We start from the raw sequence: 17,777 nt of genomic DNA on the forward strand, positions 1-17,777 counted from the left end.
GTAAAATGTAGACTTTCTCCCCTTCCTTAAAGTCTAGTCCCTCAGACCTTTTCTTATTGGCATATTTCGTTGTTTTTTGTGATATTTTATATAACTCCTGTTTCATTATCTTATATAGTGACTATAGTTTTTCAATTGAGATTTTTGCTTTTTCTGCGATTGGTCGTAGTCCCCTTAGGTCTTTTTCGATGTTTAGGTGTTTTCCGTAGTTCGCGTAGAATAGTGATATTCCTATAGAGGCCTTTGAGTTATTATATGTAAATTATGCTACTGGGAGCAGCTCTACCCAGTCATTTTTCTGGAGTAGTATGCGATCGGTCTCGCTCGTCCGTCGTCATCCTTTTGCGTGAGGCAGGCTCCGATGGCATAGTCCGATGCATCTGTTTCAAGTGTGATCTCCTTTTCTGGATCGAAGATTGCTAAGATGGGTACCGATATAAGTCAGTCCTTGATGTCCTTAAAGGCTTTCTTATAATCTTGGTTAAAGTTGTACGTAGTGTCCTTCTTTATTAGTGCTGATAAAGGTGCTGCTATCTTCGAGAAGTCTTTAATGAACTTTCGGTAGTAGTTCATAAATCTAAGTGCCGCTTGCACTTCTTTAACGTTGGTTAGTTCGGGCCAGTCTCGTACTGCCTCGACCTTTTTTAAGTCTGGTTATAGTCCCCTAGTTAACACTATATAGCCTAGGAAAGCTATACTGTCTTTGTGAAACTCGCATTTACTGAGTTTAATCGGGAGCTATTTCTCCTGTAATCGTCGTAGTACTTTTCGTACATGTCCCACATGTTCTCTGTACGTTTTCGAGAAGATTAGGACGTCGTCGAGGTACGCTACCACGAAGTCGTCCAAGAAGTCCTTCAACGTGTCGTTAATCAAACTTTAAAACGAGGCGGGAGCATTAGTTAATCCGAAGGGCATTACCTAATACTCCTAGAGTCCCTATCTGGTTTTGAATGCCGTCTTCTACTCTTCTCCTTTTTTCATCCGTACTCGGTAGTAGGCGTCCCTAATATCGAGTGCTGTGAAGTACTTAGCTCTAAGGAGTCGGTCCTGTGTGTCATCGATTCGTGGAAGTGGGTATCTGTTTTTGATCGTGATCTCGTTGAGTGGTCGGAAGTCGATGTAAGGGCGTAGTCCTCCATCTTTCTTAGGTGCGAAAAGTACTCTATAAGAGATAGGTGATGTTGATTTATGTATAAAGCCCTTAGCCTCGAGTTTCTCCACGTAATCCTTGAGGAATTCCTCTTCCTTTTAGGATAGCCTCTTCAGCCATCCGGTATATCGGGGCTCCTTACCCTCCTAGATTAGTATTTCGTGATCCTATAGCTTATATTCTAGTAGCGCCGCTAATCCTTCGCGCTCTTTAAAGATATCTTTAAAGTCTTTATATTCCGGGGGAATCTCCGTAATACTAGAGCCAGCTAGCGTATTTCTTCCCTGCGGTCGCACTATTATCGCTCTTTCTTCGATAGGGGCCTTTAGAGGTAATTGATCTCCCTTTTTCTGGTTCGTACTGTATAACGAAAATATGATTTTCCTTTTTTGCTAATCGATATGGGGGTTGTGGTCATAAAGCCATATCATACCTAACATGACATCGTATATTAGGATCTTAGTGATGTCGAGGGTAATCGTCTCTTTATGTTATCCGATTGTAAAGGCTATATCTCGAAGCTCTTCTTATACCATCCCAGCCGTCCTGCCATCAGCCATTAACAGGGTATAGGGTAGTGGTTTCTTTCGTTGATACCTGGCTAGTCGCTTAGCTATTTCTTTACTAACGTAGTTACTATTAGCGCCACTATCGATCATAACTCTGATGTCGACTCCAGCGAGCTGTGCCTTGAAGACGAGATGCTCTTTCCGGATATCCGACAGGATCAGGTATAATCCAGTAGTTGTCTAAGGCAACTTTAGCAACTGATCTAGCCTCTTCAGGTCAGTGCCTACAAGTTTTTTAGTAGGTGTCGGTAGGGCCATAGGTCCCATTGACAATCTCTATTCTCGTAGTCTGGTAATAGACTGTGTTAATCCGGTGTTAGTGCGATATCACTATAATCTGGGTTAATATTATAGATGTGAAGGTGCGCTTCTTCTCTGTATCTGCAGCTGTGATCGCAATATATAAAGTATTTAGCGATATAGTCTACGGTAGATCGTTTATCTACAACGGCTTTAACCATATCCGGGTTGTATAACAGTCCCGTGACCATATTAAGCTCTTATTTAGGGAAATAGAGGTGTAGATGTCGTCTCTATATACATTCTTATTGTTTATACATTAGGTTTCGTTGTATCATCTTGTTATATATATATGATGGTATGGCCGTGTGTAGGTATTCCGAGTTAATGTTGAATAAGTGTGCATGTGCCGTGTAGTAGTGCTTGCAGGTGGTGTCGCAGCATGCAAAATATTCCGCAATATGTTCGTTGTTGCTTCGCTCATCGACCATAGTTTCTATAGTGCCTAATGTTTCTACTATTATGTTGATGCCATCTCCTTATCGGCGCCTTTCCAGGATCTGTTCTAATTACTCCGGGGGTTGCTTAATCTATACCGTAGTTAGCTATACACTTTAGTGTATATGAAAGTTCTCTTTATCTTTATAGTCCGGGTTTATACAGTAACTGAACTAGATCTTCTTTATATACTTCCGTAGTTCCATTTCGGGATCGAATATAAGGTGGTAGTGCTGAGTTTCTTCCTTATAATCGTCCTATTAGCACAACTCCTTATACCACTAGTTAGTAATAATTATAAGATAGTATAGCGACCATCTCAGTACGACCACTATTCAATTTACTTAGTCGTCCTGGTCTGTCATCGGCATGCCGTCATCATCATCTTCGGACTCGATCCTTTAGTCCGGTTTCTGTTCTTCTAGGGCTTCTTCCGTGCCCATCATTCTAAGGCTAGTATCGGGTATCTCGATAAGTTCGATTCGTTTATCACTTCCTTAATGGAAATGCATCCTGGTTTCTTTGCATTTCGCATTGCGACAGATTAGGAACGTCAGAACATGTAGCGTCCTTTCTTTTTCTTGGTTTACGTTAAACACTATATGGGTGTACTGGGTTCCTTCTTAGCAGCTAGGGTTATAACCCTCACTTTTCTAGTATAGCGTAATGAGTTAGATCTACTCCGCTGTATATTTAGTGATAATAAACTGTAGTTTGTCGTCGTTCTAGGTATTCATCATTCAGAATCCTGGTTCGTTGTGCAAATCCCTATCCTGGGCGAGAATCTCCTGAAATTCCCGACTCTTCTTGCTCTTTCGATTCTTCGACTTCTTCCTCTAAGGGAACCATCTAGCTCCTTCCTTTTCGGAAAGGTGGATGGTGTAAGAATCGTCGTAGTAAGCAGTCTAAGACAGTTTTATATATTCGTGCGCAGCGTCTAGATACTTAAATCTAGCTGCGTAATTAATCGGTTTTTCTTATTATTAACATACTTCTTTATCTAAGGCTTGACCTGCCTCGTTAGGATCGGTTCTCCGTTGTTAGAACTCCTTCTTCCCTGGCTTACCCACGCCCCGCGTGTCCGAATTCTAGTGGCCCTTCTATGCTGTCTAGTCCTAGTCTTCGGTGACTACTGTAACCCTAATAGGAGTGTCGGCCTTTATTTCTCCTATACCGGCTATATCGTCGCTCATTATTATATGCAGTCCGTGAGCCGTTTACTTGTAATCTCGTGCACGATGTCCGGCTTTTCCGCAAGTATAGTATAGGTTCTCGCGTCTACGTCTCTCTTTCTCGTTATTCCTTCCATATCCTCCTGAACGTTTAAACCCTTCTTTGTGACGTGAGGTCCGAGTTATTATTATGTCCAGGTCCATAGGATCCCCTTGCGGCTAATAAGTAGACTGTCTTCCATACCCACTTCTGCCTGAGTAGTATATAGTCCCGGCTTTTCCTCGGTAGCCTTACTTATCCAGCCGTCGTTCAAATAACCAGTTGTTAATCTCGATGGCTCTATCGACCAACTTATGGTAGTCGGTCGGTCGTTTAACTCCTAGTTCGTATTTAATGTTGTCCTTTAACCTATTATAGAATACTGCCGCGAACGCGTTATCCTCCCAGTCCAGCTTTGCTTAAAGCCGCTTGAAGAGGGTGAAGTATTACGCTGCGGATCCCGTTTATTTAATTTAATAGATTCTTTAGGATGCTGCTTATTCCTCTCCAGGAGTACTAAAGATCTGTTTAAGCTTAGCGATAAATGTTAGAAAACTCCCGAAGATCTCCTTAGTCTCATCCTCCTTCTGTCCGTCCGGCGAGGTCAGGTGGTCCATTATGATAAGCTTAAACCAGTGGAACGCTAGTCCCTTCATGTTAAGAGCGGCGTACAAGACCTTATCCTCGTGGGTTGGGTACTTAGTGCGTTGAAGCTTAAAGAAGGCCGTGAGTTGGGCAATAAACATGCCTAGCTTAGCACGGTCTCCATAGTACGCATTAACCTTATAATAGTCCTTATCACCCTGTCCTCCTATTACCTGGGTGGTGCCGTACGACGAGGGTCCTGGAGTTGGGTTGGGTGCCGAGGATCGGACGGATCCTGTCGGCGAGGGGGATCGAACGAGTTTCGACATTATCTAATAATACCGTTAAGAGGTAGTTAAAGTGTTAAGAATTGCCTCCGCGCAGCGTGTATAAGGACACGTAAGCACACAGGTAACCCTCAGGGTTCTTGAGTATCGGGGGTAGAGTAGAGGTTAATGTCGAACGGATCGTTAGACGGGACACAGCACTTGTACTGTATCTCCTTGAGCGCAATGTTAACTGAAGTTGACTACGAAGCTATGGGAGTAGGTATTAACCCGAGTATATATGTTAGTTGGCCGCTCAGTCTGCTTAGTCCTGCTTAGTTGTGCTTAGTACTGAGCACACTGAGCACCACTGAGCACCACTGAGCGCTACCGAGTCGTCACGTGACCGTCGGCCTGGGCCGTCCACTGTCCCCGCCCAGGACTGGCCCCTTGTTTGCCCAGGCTCGGCCCAGCTTCCCTCTGGTTCCTGGGCCCTGACCTGGTCAAAGACTGGGTCGTAACATCGGGGTGCTGTGCTATTTACGGTTTAAGGGAGGAAGATCTCTTATAACCAGCTTAACCCGACTGTATTTATTATAAAGGCGTTCTCAGTACACTTATATTGCTAATTCGAGGGTGAGTTATGCGGGAACTATATTGACTAGAGGTCTTTACCTTTAAAAAGCACCAGCGGATCGATAAAACGACCCTCCGCCGAGCAGGCCTTGATTATAGTGACCTAGTCACGATTTTCAGGCGTCTTACGATATAAACGTCTCTTATTAGTTGCACCAATAACTCTTTAGTTAGTACAGACCCCCATAGCTAGTCCGGATTTATCGAAGTTCCATATATTGGCTGGTTTAATCTGATGACGGGTAACAATAGCGCGGAAGAGGGTAAAGAAGGTCTGAAGGGTATCTGGACTAGTATTTTCAACGCGCAGGTACTCGATCTTCCTTCCTACCTTTAATTTTATCTCTGGATGACGATTGAGAAAGCGTGTTGCCCAGTTTATGCCGACTAAAGTTGGGCCATCCGAGGTCTTTAAGATGAGGCCAGCAAACTCGCGTACTTGAGAGAAGGTTAGGGGGGCGCTAGCGTGGTTAAGATCGATAATCCATCGAATAAGAAGATCCTCTTATGTAGAGGACAGCAGCTGTTAGTCTTCTCTTACTGATTGTCGAGTTTAGCCTCCTTTCAGTCGACGACTCATGGTACTCAAGTCAACGCGGTATGCTGTCGCTACAGATCGAATCGAGGGGTAATCGCCGCGTTCGAAGGCCCGGATTGCCTCCTGGAGGGTTTCTTCGGTATAGGAGGGCATGCTGACCAAGTATGAACAAGATAAGAGAGGTTTGTGGTGTGCTGGTGTGATATGAAAGAGAGAGGGTTGTTAAGAACGCGATTTGACGCGTAAATGCGAGGCTGTTGCAGTACGCGGTTGTTGCATTACACGGTGGTCTGACTTAAGCCGGTACGTAGACGCGACAGCGGATATGATTTCCGACATGCGGAGAAGGCAGCTTTGCATCATTGCATGCGGCTCGCACCAGCTTGTGTGATACGGATGCTCGTGTGAACCCTGCTTTTACTCATTACTTTCAAATATATATCATGGCCGGCCCTCGCAGTGTACAGGGTTCCGTTAAAGTCGCCTCGCGAAGCATATACGCACCAGGCAGGCTTGTATGTCGCAACTGCGAGCAGTCTTTCAAAATCCCCAGCTACCAGAGACGCGGGATTAGCAGTTATGGTTACACACAGTCGAAGGCGCTTGTCTACTCCAAGTATGGAGAACCGCAAGATGTCCTGTCACTCCACGGCCACTCGATATCACCGGCATCTGGAACCAACGTCGTCCTCCGCATGCTCGTCGCACCCATTAACCCGGCCGACGTAAACCAGATTCAAGGAGTTTATCCCGCGAAGCCAGAAATGAATACAGCTCTCGGGACGTCAGAACCCTCGGCCGTCGCAGGAAACGAGGGTGCCGCGGAAGTAATCAGTGTGGGTTCCGGAGTGAAGAGCCTAAGTAAGGGAGACTGGGTCATTATGAAGAGCACCGGAATGGGCACATGGCGGACACACATGGCTATCGACGAGAGCAAGCTTATAAAGATCGACAACAAGGAGGGTTTGACGGCCCTACAGGTCGGTACTGTGTCGGTAAACCCGTGCACGGCTTACCGCATGCTCCTTGACTCGGCGAAATGGGGCTTTCGCGGGGACGAGTGGTTCATCCAGAACGGAGCCAACAGCGGAGTCGGGAGAGCTGCGATCCAGCTCGGCAAGGAATGGGGCTTCAAGAGCATCAATGTCATTCGAGGCCGCGAGAACAAGGAGGAAGAACAGAAGCTTCGCCAGGAGCTCTACGATATAGGCGCAACCAAGGTCATCACTGAAGAAGAGCTTCAAGGGCGAGAGATAAGAGACCAAATCAAAGAGTGGACGAACGGTGGACGCGAGCCAATCCGAGTAGGGTTGAACTGCGTAGGTGGCAAACCGGCTACCGCACTGGCAAAGTTCTTAAGCCCTGGCGGAACAATGGTGACGTACGGCGCGATGAGCAAGCAACCTGTCATGTTACCAGCTTCTCTATTGATATTCAAGGAGATCACTTTCAACGGCTTCTGGGTGAGCAAATGGAGTGATCGGCATCCGGACCAGAAGAAACAGACCGTGGACGATGTGCTTCGACTGACGAGGGAAGGCCGCTTCAAGGACATACCCGTGCAAGAATGCAAATGGGGATGGAAAACCGAAGTTGACATCTTGAAGGCAGCTGTACAGGGCACGCTAGGCGGATTCAGACCCGGCAAGGGCGTTTTGGTGTTTGAAGAGCAAGAGCCATGAGCAAATGATTTATGCCAACAATTCCGCTATAGGTGCCGCTCGGAGCAGTGTTCTCACCGTGATTCTGGGCCAGGACTCGAGGATGTGCAGTCTGGACACGAAAAGTGCGGATACGTAGCTGGTCACAACCATGACGACAGCGTACGCAAACCGCTGATATTTATCGCCTGCCGCAGCATACCATGCAAGACTGGAGGATATATATATATATATATATATATACAGGCGATCTTATCTACGAGAGGCCACCAGTCCAGAACAAGGAATTGCGTTGCATTGGGCTACGGGGTTCCATGTCAGACCAGAAGAACTCACTCCTGCCACATCCTAAGTCCAAGCAGCGGCGGACACGGTCGGAAGGTTCCTCGTTGAATGGAACAGCGCACAGAGCGCCATCAATCTACCTCAACTAGTATGAACGTAGCTTGCGGCGGAGCATCGCTCAGTACTTAGGTACATTGTGGTTGCAGAAACTTACGCTGAGTCGACAGAAGCAGCACGTATCCCCAGGGATCCCCTTTCCCTTTCCCCTTCCTCTTCATTCCTGCGAATCGTGGCAAGGCTCCGCAATTCCGCCAATGATTTGCATCTCTATGCCGACATGCGCCTCAATTCCGCCTTCGCACAGCTATCGACACCATAATCTGACCTAAAACTTCGGTCTATGACAAGGGCGTGCATATCTGTGGCGTTGTTCTCCTGTGTTCTAGAAGACGTAGAGACGAGCTAGACGCCCCTTGGAGTCCGACGTCTATACGAGTACAAATACCTGGTGGAAAGAGTCCCACAATCGGAAGCCATTCTTTGGAAACTCATCTATCCAGAATTTCGCTCCAGGCCAAAAAATCTAGGTTATGGATGCCGACCAATTTAGAAAGGCCGCCCACGCGGTCATAGAAGAGAGTATGTTGCAGTCTCAATGCTTGCGGCCTCCTGCCTTTATACACCAGACTGAAACTGACCTTTCGCAAAGTCATTTCGTATAACCAAAACCTCCCCAACTACCCCGTCCTACCCAGCATAAAACCCGGCTTCCTGGCGCCCCAGCTGCCCAGTTCAGCGCCCGAGAAGCCACAGCCATGGGGAGAGATTCAGAGCGACATCGCGTCGAAGATCATTCCCGGCCTGACGCACTGGCAGTCTCCCAACTTCATGGCTTTCTTCCCTGCCGGGGTGACATACCCCTCCATGCTGGGTGAGATGTACTCGGCCGCATTCACCGCGCCGGCCTTCAATTGGCTGTGCAGCCCCGCTTGTACGGAATTGGAGACCGTGGTCATGGACTGGTTAGCCCAGGCGTTTGATCTGCCCAAGGAGTTTCTGAGTACTGGTCCGAGTGGTGGGGGCGGGACGATCCAAGGCAGCGCCTCGGAAGCGATCGTTACTTGTATGGTTGCCGCGCGCGAGAGGTATCTGCACGGTAAGTGTGACGCAGAAGGACTGACGCCCGGTTCCCAGGAACGGGAGGACCGGATCGACCAGTTGAGAAGTCGACTGGTTGCTTTGGCGACGGACCAGACGCACTCGTCGACGCAGAAGGGCGCACTCATTGCGGGAACAAAGTATTGCTCCGTCCCGACGAAGTTGGAAAATGAGTTGTCCTTGCGAGCGAACGAGCTCGAGGCTGCCTTGGAACAGTGCAAAGCTGAGGGCCTAGAACCCTACTACATCACACTCACCCTGGGGACCACGTCGACATGTGCGGTCGACGACTTCGCCGGCCTGGCGCCGATCCTCAAGGCTCACCCGAATATCTGGGTCCACGTCGACGCAGCCTACGCGGGCGCCGCACTCGTCTGCCCGGAATTTTCCTCGAAATACTCACCGTTAATGGCCGTGGCGGACTCGTTCAATATGAACATGCACAAGTGGCTGCTCGTCAACTTCGACGCGTCATGTCTGTTCGTCCAGAATCGAAACCATCTTACCAGGGCGTTGTCCATCTCCGCGGCGTATTACACGAACAAGCACTCTGACAGTGGGCTTGTGACGGATTACCGGGACTGGCAGATCCCGCTGGGAAGACGGTTCCGGGCGCTGAAGATCTGGTTCGTCGTGAGAAGTTACGGCCTCGAGGGCATGCGAGCACATGTCAGGAACAGCATCAAGAGAGGCGAAACCTTCGCTGACCTGGTCCGTGGAAGGAGTGACCTGTTTGAACTCGTGTCACAGCCAAGGTTCGCTTTGACGTGTTTTCGTGTCAAGCCGTCTGCCTTGCGCTCGCAGCGTAGTACAGCAACGACCGACACAGACTTTGTGCCTCAACAAGCGGCAATGCAACAGCAGGAACAGGACGCTAACGACGTGACGAAGCGGATCGGGGATCTGATCAACGAGAGAGGCGAGATCTTTATCACGTGCAGCAGCACGGCAGCAAAGTCGTTTATACGCGTTGTGAGCGGAAACCCGCTGGGAGAGGAGAAGTATATCCGAGGCGCCTTTGACATTATTGTCAAGACGACCGAGGAGGTGCTGGCTTCAAGCTCGAACGGTCAGGACAAGGGGAAGATAAGTAATGGGCACGCACATTGATAGACATTAGAGTTTGAGATAGATCACAGTTCTGTACGCGTGAACACTCGTAGAGGGTGCATGTACCATGGTGGTGGCCAAGGACACGTATGTTGTGGTGGTTCTCTTCGGTCGTGCGATGCTGTGCGGAGGCATCTCCTCTGGGTCCTGGAGCCAGACTCAGGCAAGCACCCTACGGTGACGACAGTGTAAGCTTGCTTCTGGGAGTCGATCTCATCCTCCCCTTCTCGTCCACGAATGGCTTGAAGTGAAGAAGACGTCGAGATTGCTCACACGGGAGAAGCGGGCTGCTGCATTGCTTCAACGATGCTTGGAGGCGACGCGTTGTCCTTGACGCGTAAAGTGGTTTTGCCCTGCCCCTCAATCTTTCTCGTACATACGAAATCGTCGTTTACCTTCAAATTTCTTATCTACCGTCCTCATTCTTAGTCGTTCACATGGAAGCCTTCGGGGCAGGTCCAGGCTACACTGATGCCAATCGCGCATTCCTACAAGCCTTCCTCGCCCGAAGCGTCCTCACTCTGGACACGGCCAGACCCATCATCGCAGCATGTTCGTCCTTCCAGGAACGCCGCGAAATGCTGCCTCAGGACGTCACGGTGGAAGACTTGAATGACTACATCGCAGACGCGAACCGCAGACTTTCCCCCCTGGACCTCGAGATCCGAAGTACGTTCCACCAACAAACACGCGAGCGCATCTACGCCTTGGTCAACACCACGAGCGATCCTCTCACGCAGCTTGCGACAACGTATTCGCCCGACGAGATTGCGTTTGTCAAGAATCTTTTGGATGCCATGTTTGACGGGCAGAATAACAAGGGCAGAAGAGAAGCCATGTGCATCAGCGGCATTGATGCGATCCAAGTTGGCCGGACGCAGAACCGGCGTCTCACAGGAGATGGAGACGAGAACGCGACACAACCCACAGCGGGCGTGCTCAGCGGTAAGGATGTTGAGACCCTGCTCCGGAAGCTGGTGGACGAGGGATGGCTGGATAAAAGCAGAGCCGGGTTCTACAGCCTCAGTTCGCGCGCGTTGATGGAGCTGAAGGGCTGGCTGGTCGACACATACAACGACGAGGACGAGGACGGGAACAAGAGGGACAAAATCAAGTTCTGTCATGCTTGCAAGGAGATCATCACGGTGGTACGACTAAACACTTGTCGGATCCGACATGTTGGAGGCTAACTGGTGTTTTGTGCTCGCAGGGTCAAAGATGCGCGAACCGCGAATGTGCCTGTCGAATCCACGACATATGCAAGACCAATTTCTTCCGAGTGCAGCGAAACGAAAGATGTCCGCTTTGCAAAACTCTGTGGGATGGAGAGCACTTTGTGGGCGAGAGAGCCATCACAGCATCTGAGAGCTATCGATCCGGCCGGAGACGAAGCGGTGCACAGAACAGACACAGATCAGGGCCAAGTTCCCACGCCAATGAAGATGACAACGACCAAGACCAAGACGGTTGATTAGGCAGCCCGCAGAAAGAACGCGTGGGCATCCTTATACTGGGTGCGACTACGAGTCGATGCAGCGACTTCGGCACTCGAATCCGAACGACTGCGTCTGATGAGCACTACAAATTGTCGTTGGGCGTAAGTCCATCCTCTGATCTTCCCCGCCTTGCCACGCGAGCGACAGCCCCAGGCTTGGAAGCGTGCCAACCGAGCCTTTCCGAGCCTGGAGATGACATTGGTGGCGCTCTCGCAACCTGCGCCATCCCAGCAATGGTGCTCCCAGGCTTCTTCCGCTCGCCCCCACAGCTCCCCACAATCGCTTCCAAAGTCCGACGGAACCCAGTTTAGCAGGTCGATGAGCAGCTTGACGCCATGCGACCTTGTTGCGGCGCGCAGCTCGACCCTTCCTCCGCATTCTCTTGGTCTCCCCGACAGATGACGTTGTGGACGTTGTATCCGGCCCACAAGGTAGCTCGCCGATGGCCTATGACCGTGGAAGGAGCGGTTAGATCATGACAATGTGACCACAAGGGTACACAAATCCAAGCAACAGTGAATGGTACGATGTAACTTTTCGTGTCATACTTTTATGGAACCGTACCAATAGTCCGCAGGGTGCCTTGCGTTAGCCTCGTACAGCTCATATCTGGGTAGAGGCGGAGGTGAGTTGACAACATCTCAGTAGCACAGAGACTTTCTGTGACTTCCGCAAACTCTCGAAGCTGGTCTTGCTGTGATCTGGACGGTGGACATTAACTGGGGACAGTGTGAACGCGGCGTGCGTTGTGAGGCCTGACCAAACATAGATTTTCTCATCCACGACAGCTTTACTTGTACTTGGCTTGCGCAGTTACGTGCAAGATTGGGCAGATGCGCGAGACTTTGGGAGCCAAAGTACGTAAACGACGCAGCTGTATGAGCGGACGGATCGGACTGACTCGAGCAGATGGCTGGCAGAACGCACGTCTCTTGCTTGCTTCTCTCTCTCCTCTCGGCCACCTTGACGGCGGCTCAGTCCGGCAACGCCTCGACGGTTTACCAGACCCGCTTCGACGGTGTGACCTGGGATGCCACGAACTGGGTGCTCGCCACAACCGAACTTGACCAAGGGCATTATCAATCTCGTGTTACCGTCGCAAACGGATATCATGGAATCAGTGTAGCTTCTCTAGGCCCTTTCTTCGAGGTCGAGTCCTCAGTCGACGGCGACAATGTCAGTGGCTGGCCGCTAACCACCCGACGCCAGACCTTCGCAACCGTCGGTGGATTCTGGGATTCTCAACCAACGCTCAATGGCAGCAATTTCCCATGGCTGTCCCAGTATGGATGGGATACTGCCATCAGCGGCATCCCTCACTGGGCTGGCATCGTGGCGGATCTAGGCGGGAACAAGTTTCTGGCAGCGTCAACCAACCGCAGCACAATCAGCAACTTCCGATCGAGCCTAGATATGAAGCAAGGTCTAAAGGACTGGGCCTTCACATGGACTCCAGCGGGCGGCCAAGGGTCATTCAACGTGTCTTACCAGATGTTTGCTCACAAACTCAACATCAACCAAGGATTCGTCCAGATGAACATCACGGCGGCACGAACGACCAACATCACAATTGCGAATGTGATCAACGGCGATTGCGCTGTCCGGACAACTGCCGGGCCCAATGGTGTCGACTCAGGCATCATTTACAGTTCCGTCCAGCCTCAGGGTGTGCACAATGTGACAGCCTACATTTATGCTGGCCTAAGCAGTACCGGCGCAACAGTTCGCTCTGTCCAGCAAGGTACGCTTGAACGCCCATATGTGGGCAACAACCGTTCGTCAATCGCGACTGGGCTTGATGTCACGCTTCGAGCTGGTCAGGTTGCGACATTCACCAAATTCGTTGGTATCGCTTCCACCGATGGGTTCCTGCAGCCCCAATCGGTAGCTAGAGATGCCGCACTCGCAGCTCGATCCATCGGCTATGCTGAGTCGTTGCAGGCCCATACTGCAGAGTGGGCCAGACTCTTTCCGCCCTCATCCGTTGACGACTTCTCTTTCCCAGAGAACGGAACCTTGCCCGACGATGAGTACATTCTTGACGCGGCAATTACAGCAGTGGCGAATCCGTACTATCTACTTCAAAATACGCTTTCAGAGAACGCGATCAACAACACCGTTAACGCCGGCGGTTCGATCAATAGCAACAGTATCTCAGTCGGAGGTCTTGGTTCTGACGCATATGCTGGACAGATCTTTTGGGATGCTGAGATCTGGATGCAGCCGGGTCTCGTTGCTGCTTTCCCGTCCGCCGCAAAAGGCATCGCCAACTACCGTGTCCAACGCTATCAACAAGCTCGAAGAAACGTCGGCACTGCTTTCACCTCGTCGAAGAACGATACCAACTTTACTTCGGCGGCGGCAATTTTCCCTTGGACAAGCGGGAGATATGGGAATTGCACAGCGACAGGCCCGTGCTGGGACTACCAGTACCACCTCAACGGTGATATTGGGCTACAGTTCACGAACTATTGGATTACGTCCGGCGACGCAGCCACTTTCCAAAATGATTTGTGGCCCATCTATGACTCGGTCGCCTCTTTGTACTCTCAGATCGTCGAAAGAAACGGAGATGACTGGGTGCTTCGCAACATGACGGATCCCGACGAGTATGCGAATCACATTAATAATGGCGGCTACACCATGGCCATGATTGCCACTCATCTCACCCGTGCGAACCAGTTCCGCTCTCAGTTCAATTCGACACCTAACACCACGTGGGACGACATTGCTCAGAACGTATATATCGGTGAGGATGAGGATTCCGGCGTCACCTTGGAGTTTGTCGGCATGAACGGTACGGGTGTTGTTAAGCAGGCGGATATCATCCTGAACACCTTCCCTCTATCCTACACGGGCCAGAACTACACGGCCAACGACTCGCTCAGCGACTTGGACTACTACGCGGCCAAGCAATCCGTCGATGGGCCTGCCATGACATACGCCATCTTCTCTGTCATTGCCAATCAGATCTCGCCCTCTGGCTGTTCTGCCTACACCTACGAGCAATACGGCACTCACCCCTACGTCCGAGGCCCGTGGTTCCAGTTCTCCGAACAAATGGTCGACAACTGGAACGAGAACGGCGGCACCCACCCGGCGTTCCCATTCCTGACCGGCCACGGTGGCGCACTGCAAGTCGTGCTGTTCGGATATCTGGGGCTTCGCCTGGTCCCGGATTATAGCTTGCACGTCGACCCCAACCTCCCTCCTCAGATCCCACAGATCCGATACCGCACTTTTCATTGGTACGGTATTCCTATCCAGGCATTTTCCAACCAGACGCACACCATCCTTACACGGAACGCCTCTATCACGCCGGCCGAGGGCGCGTTCCCCAACGTAACTTTTGCGAATGCCGCCGTCCCCGTCGTTGTCGGTCCAGTCGGCGCTCCACCACTATCGACCCACCAACTCTCGCCCAACTCCAGCATAACCATCCCCAATCGACAGATCGGGCGTATCCCAACGACGCAAGACAACGTGGCGCAGTGCCTTCCCGCCTCCTCGCCCGACGACTTCCTCCCAGGTCAATTCCCGCTCGCGGCGGTCGACGGCGCAACCTCGACGAAGTGGCAGCCTAAGTACGCCAACCGGACCAGTTCCATCACCGTCACTTTGCCCCAGGGCTACCGTGTCCGAAGCTTCGAGTTCAACTGGGCCCAGGCCCCACCGTACAACTACTCCGTCCTCTTCCACAACACCTCCCTCGCCAACCCTTCCGCGGCCTCGCTCCCAACGGGTTCCGGCGTGCAAGTCGTGGCCAACAATCAGCGCGTCAACATCACGGACGCGTACAACGTGACTGAACTCAACGCGATCGAGGCCGTACAACACAATATCACCACATTCGCCATCCCGCAGGCCGCGGGGCAAGTGTACACGGCCCGGTACGCGACGCTGCGCATCTGGGGCAGTCTCTTCAGCGCCACAGCGACCGCGAGGAACATGTTTGGCGACGGAGCCACGGTGGCAGAGTGGAGTATTATTGTGGATGGACTGCCGGAGCCGCCTGTGCCCGGCGGTGCAACGAGGCGAGACGTGCCTTTGGGTGGGAACTTGAAGGCCAGAAACCTGGATCTAGATCTGCTTACCAAGTTGGGCCACGTCACGCGAGCACAGGACATGAGCAGACGGGGCAGGACGTGATGTGACGGGGACGGCTTCGAGCACCAGGTGTACCTAGGTATGGACGACGAGAAAAGGAAAGCGATTGAATTGGCACAGGCAGGCCTAATTAGTGATTTTTTGAATCCGTCCAGAAGAACAATCGAAAATTGAAACGAGTGGGTGGCAATAACTAAGTCATTGCGTAGGTTCCTGTCCTGCCCATAACCCTGAATGTGACCTTGACCTTGACCTTGACCTTGGCCTTGACCTTGACCTTGGCCTTGACCTCGTCGCTACAAGCCGAGCAATTTGCCCTGCCGAGTCTGGCCTGATCGAAGAGTTGCCGAGTATGCATCTTGATCGTAACCATGATCTTATTCTTATCTAGTGCTTCGTGCTTCATGCTTCGTGCTCTGCAGTCCAGATTGATTTGCTGGGATGCGCATCACACATCATGCATACAATGTACTGTACTCCTTACTCGCTCCATAAGGTAGTCGCTCCGTCCCCAGTATAGGTCCTGTCCCTCAAGAAAGGGTCCAATCCTCCAACGCTGATCTCTGGTCACTATGATTGGAATATTGCACCTCCCTCACTCTCGCTCTCGTCCTCGCTTAATGTCTTGTGCGTCTTCTCGTATTGCGCTTCCTGTGGTTCTGTAGTCCCATACGCACGGCCCTGTATTTGAAATGGATATTCTCGTGATAGACTCTCTGGAGGGGGAGAGAAATCGTCCCGTCGCTTCCTGCCACGCCGCCATTGCCATCGCCGTCTCCGTTGCTATCAGCACCGCCTTCACTCCCACCACTCATCCAGCGTCTAAACATTGGCCAATCCTACTGCGCTTCCTGCCCGCCAGCACCACCGCCCTCCATTCTGCCCCTCGCCTCTCCCAGCAGCGCCTCCTGCATCTTCCGCAACTCGTCCTCTCCCATCTTGTCGAACCCGCCAAAGTTGCGCATCTTCTCGCCGCGACCGATCCGCTTCTTCTGAACTTCCTGCCATTCACCGACCACGCCTCGGCAGTGCTCGATGTATGACCCGAATCCTAGGTCCGTGAGGGCCTGTTCCACGTGCTCCACGCTGATGGTCTTCTTGCTCTCGCGCTCGGAGATTTCGTTCGACTCGGAAGACAACATGCGCAGGAACTCCAGCGAGCAGGAGATGAGCATGTCGCGCGCGGGCCGCGTGAACGTCATTTCCCCGTCCTTGCCGGTTGCTGGGGAGCCATCGTGCGGGATTTGTGCGAGGATCTCGGATATGATCTTCTGGACTGTGGCTTTGGGGAGAGAGAGGTCGTCATTGTCTGCGAGGCGCGAGGTTAGCACATTGGTATGTTGGTTCAGGTCACTCGGAGGCGGAACATACTGCCAAAGTCTTTGTCGGACATGATGGCTTACGTGTAGTGAGGGTGTGATATGAATGTAGATTAAAGGTTCGGTAGAGGATGGGATGCCTGTTGGTGACCCATGGGTCCAGCCCACCGAGTGTGAGGAGGAAGAGGACAGTTAAATAGCTGTTGCAGAACAACATGAGCGCAAGGCGGGCGATTCTTGCGGCCTAAAACGGAAAGGCGTCATTTCTCTTGGCAGGAAGGAGCCTTTTCCGTTCACTTCAAAAGTCCGTCACTTTGGTTTTCACGCCGGTTTTTCTTTCTTCTTCACCACTTCCAACTCGTTGCTGTTTTGTGAACGGTGATAACGAAGACCACATTCTCACCGTCTTGATGCACTGGCTGTCGTGTCGAGCTTGGTCCTCGACGCGACGGTGACATCCACGCATACATGGTACGTGACTTCTTCCATCCCAAAGCTCTCCTTTTGATGATGAATTCTACGTGTCGCCCCTATCATACCCGATAAAATATGGTGATTACCTGTCCAAACCCAAACCGGACTTTCTGAAAGCTTTGCACAGCTGCTATCTTTTCTCTTGTTCTTGCTGCGACGTGGACCTCCACTGACATTGTGCAGATTAGGTTAGGTACATGCTCCCGAGACCGCGCCTTGAGCTACTGCAATGTATGTTGGCCCTCAGTTACCAGCCCGTAGCCTCCTCGATATGATGAGCAATCTTCATGTACTATCAAATTCGGACACGCGATGACGAATAAACTGGTTCGATTACCTGAATTCGACCGTCACTTGGGTTTTCTTTGTCTCACTTCCTCCACGGAGCGTATCCTGACTGCTACTACCACAGCCATGCGTCGTCTTCCAAATGAACACATAACATTGTAAGAGTAAGCTGGCACCCTCAT

The 17,777-nt window shown here is 51.2% G+C and overlaps 5 protein-coding genes across 5 annotated transcripts; 4 read left to right on the forward strand and 1 right to left on the reverse strand.

Moving 5' to 3' along the window:
• Positions 1 to 6,140: 6,140 nt before the first annotated feature.
• Positions 6,141 to 7,379, forward strand: A1O7_05608 (mitochondrial trans-2-enoyl-CoA reductase; the record flags this gene model as incomplete). The annotated part of the gene is made up of 1 exon (XM_007759616.1): positions 6,141 to 7,379. The coding sequence occupies one exon, from the start codon at positions 6,141 to 6,143 to the stop codon at positions 7,377 to 7,379; it is 1,239 nt and encodes a 412-aa protein (XP_007757806.1).
• An 854-nt stretch (positions 7,380 to 8,233) lies between these two features.
• Positions 8,234 to 9,911, forward strand: A1O7_05609 (aromatic-L-amino-acid decarboxylase; the record flags this gene model as incomplete). Its single annotated transcript, XM_007759617.1, has 2 exons — positions 8,234 to 8,282; positions 8,353 to 9,911. 2 exons carry the CDS (start codon positions 8,234 to 8,236, stop codon positions 9,909 to 9,911), a joined length of 1,608 nt encoding a protein of 535 aa, XP_007757807.1.
• Positions 9,912 to 10,348: 437 nt separating this feature from the next.
• Positions 10,349 to 11,382, forward strand: A1O7_05610 (uncharacterized protein; the record flags this gene model as incomplete). The annotated part of the gene is made up of 2 exons (XM_007759618.1): positions 10,349 to 11,059; positions 11,122 to 11,382. 2 exons carry the CDS (start codon positions 10,349 to 10,351, stop codon positions 11,380 to 11,382), a joined length of 972 nt encoding a protein of 323 aa, XP_007757808.1.
• A 934-nt stretch (positions 11,383 to 12,316) lies between these two features.
• Positions 12,317 to 15,556, forward strand: A1O7_05611 (uncharacterized protein; the record flags this gene model as incomplete). The annotated part of the gene is made up of 1 exon (XM_007759619.1): positions 12,317 to 15,556. The coding sequence occupies one exon, from the start codon at positions 12,317 to 12,319 to the stop codon at positions 15,554 to 15,556; it is 3,240 nt and encodes a 1,079-aa protein (XP_007757809.1).
• Positions 15,557 to 16,353: 797 nt separating this feature from the next.
• A1O7_05612 (uncharacterized protein) lies at positions 16,354 to 16,907 on the reverse strand (the record flags this gene model as incomplete). The annotated part of the gene is made up of 2 exons (XM_007759620.1): positions 16,354 to 16,823; positions 16,886 to 16,907. 2 exons carry the CDS (start codon positions 16,905 to 16,907, stop codon positions 16,354 to 16,356), a joined length of 492 nt encoding a protein of 163 aa, XP_007757810.1.
• Between the last annotated feature and the right edge of the window lie 870 nt (positions 16,908 to 17,777).

This window comes from Cladophialophora yegresii, assembly GCF_000585515.1.
Source record: "Cladophialophora yegresii CBS 114405 chromosome Unknown aczIN-supercont1.4, whole genome shotgun sequence".
NCBI classification, from domain to species: Eukaryota; Fungi; Ascomycota; class Eurotiomycetes; order Chaetothyriales; family Herpotrichiellaceae; genus Cladophialophora; species Cladophialophora yegresii.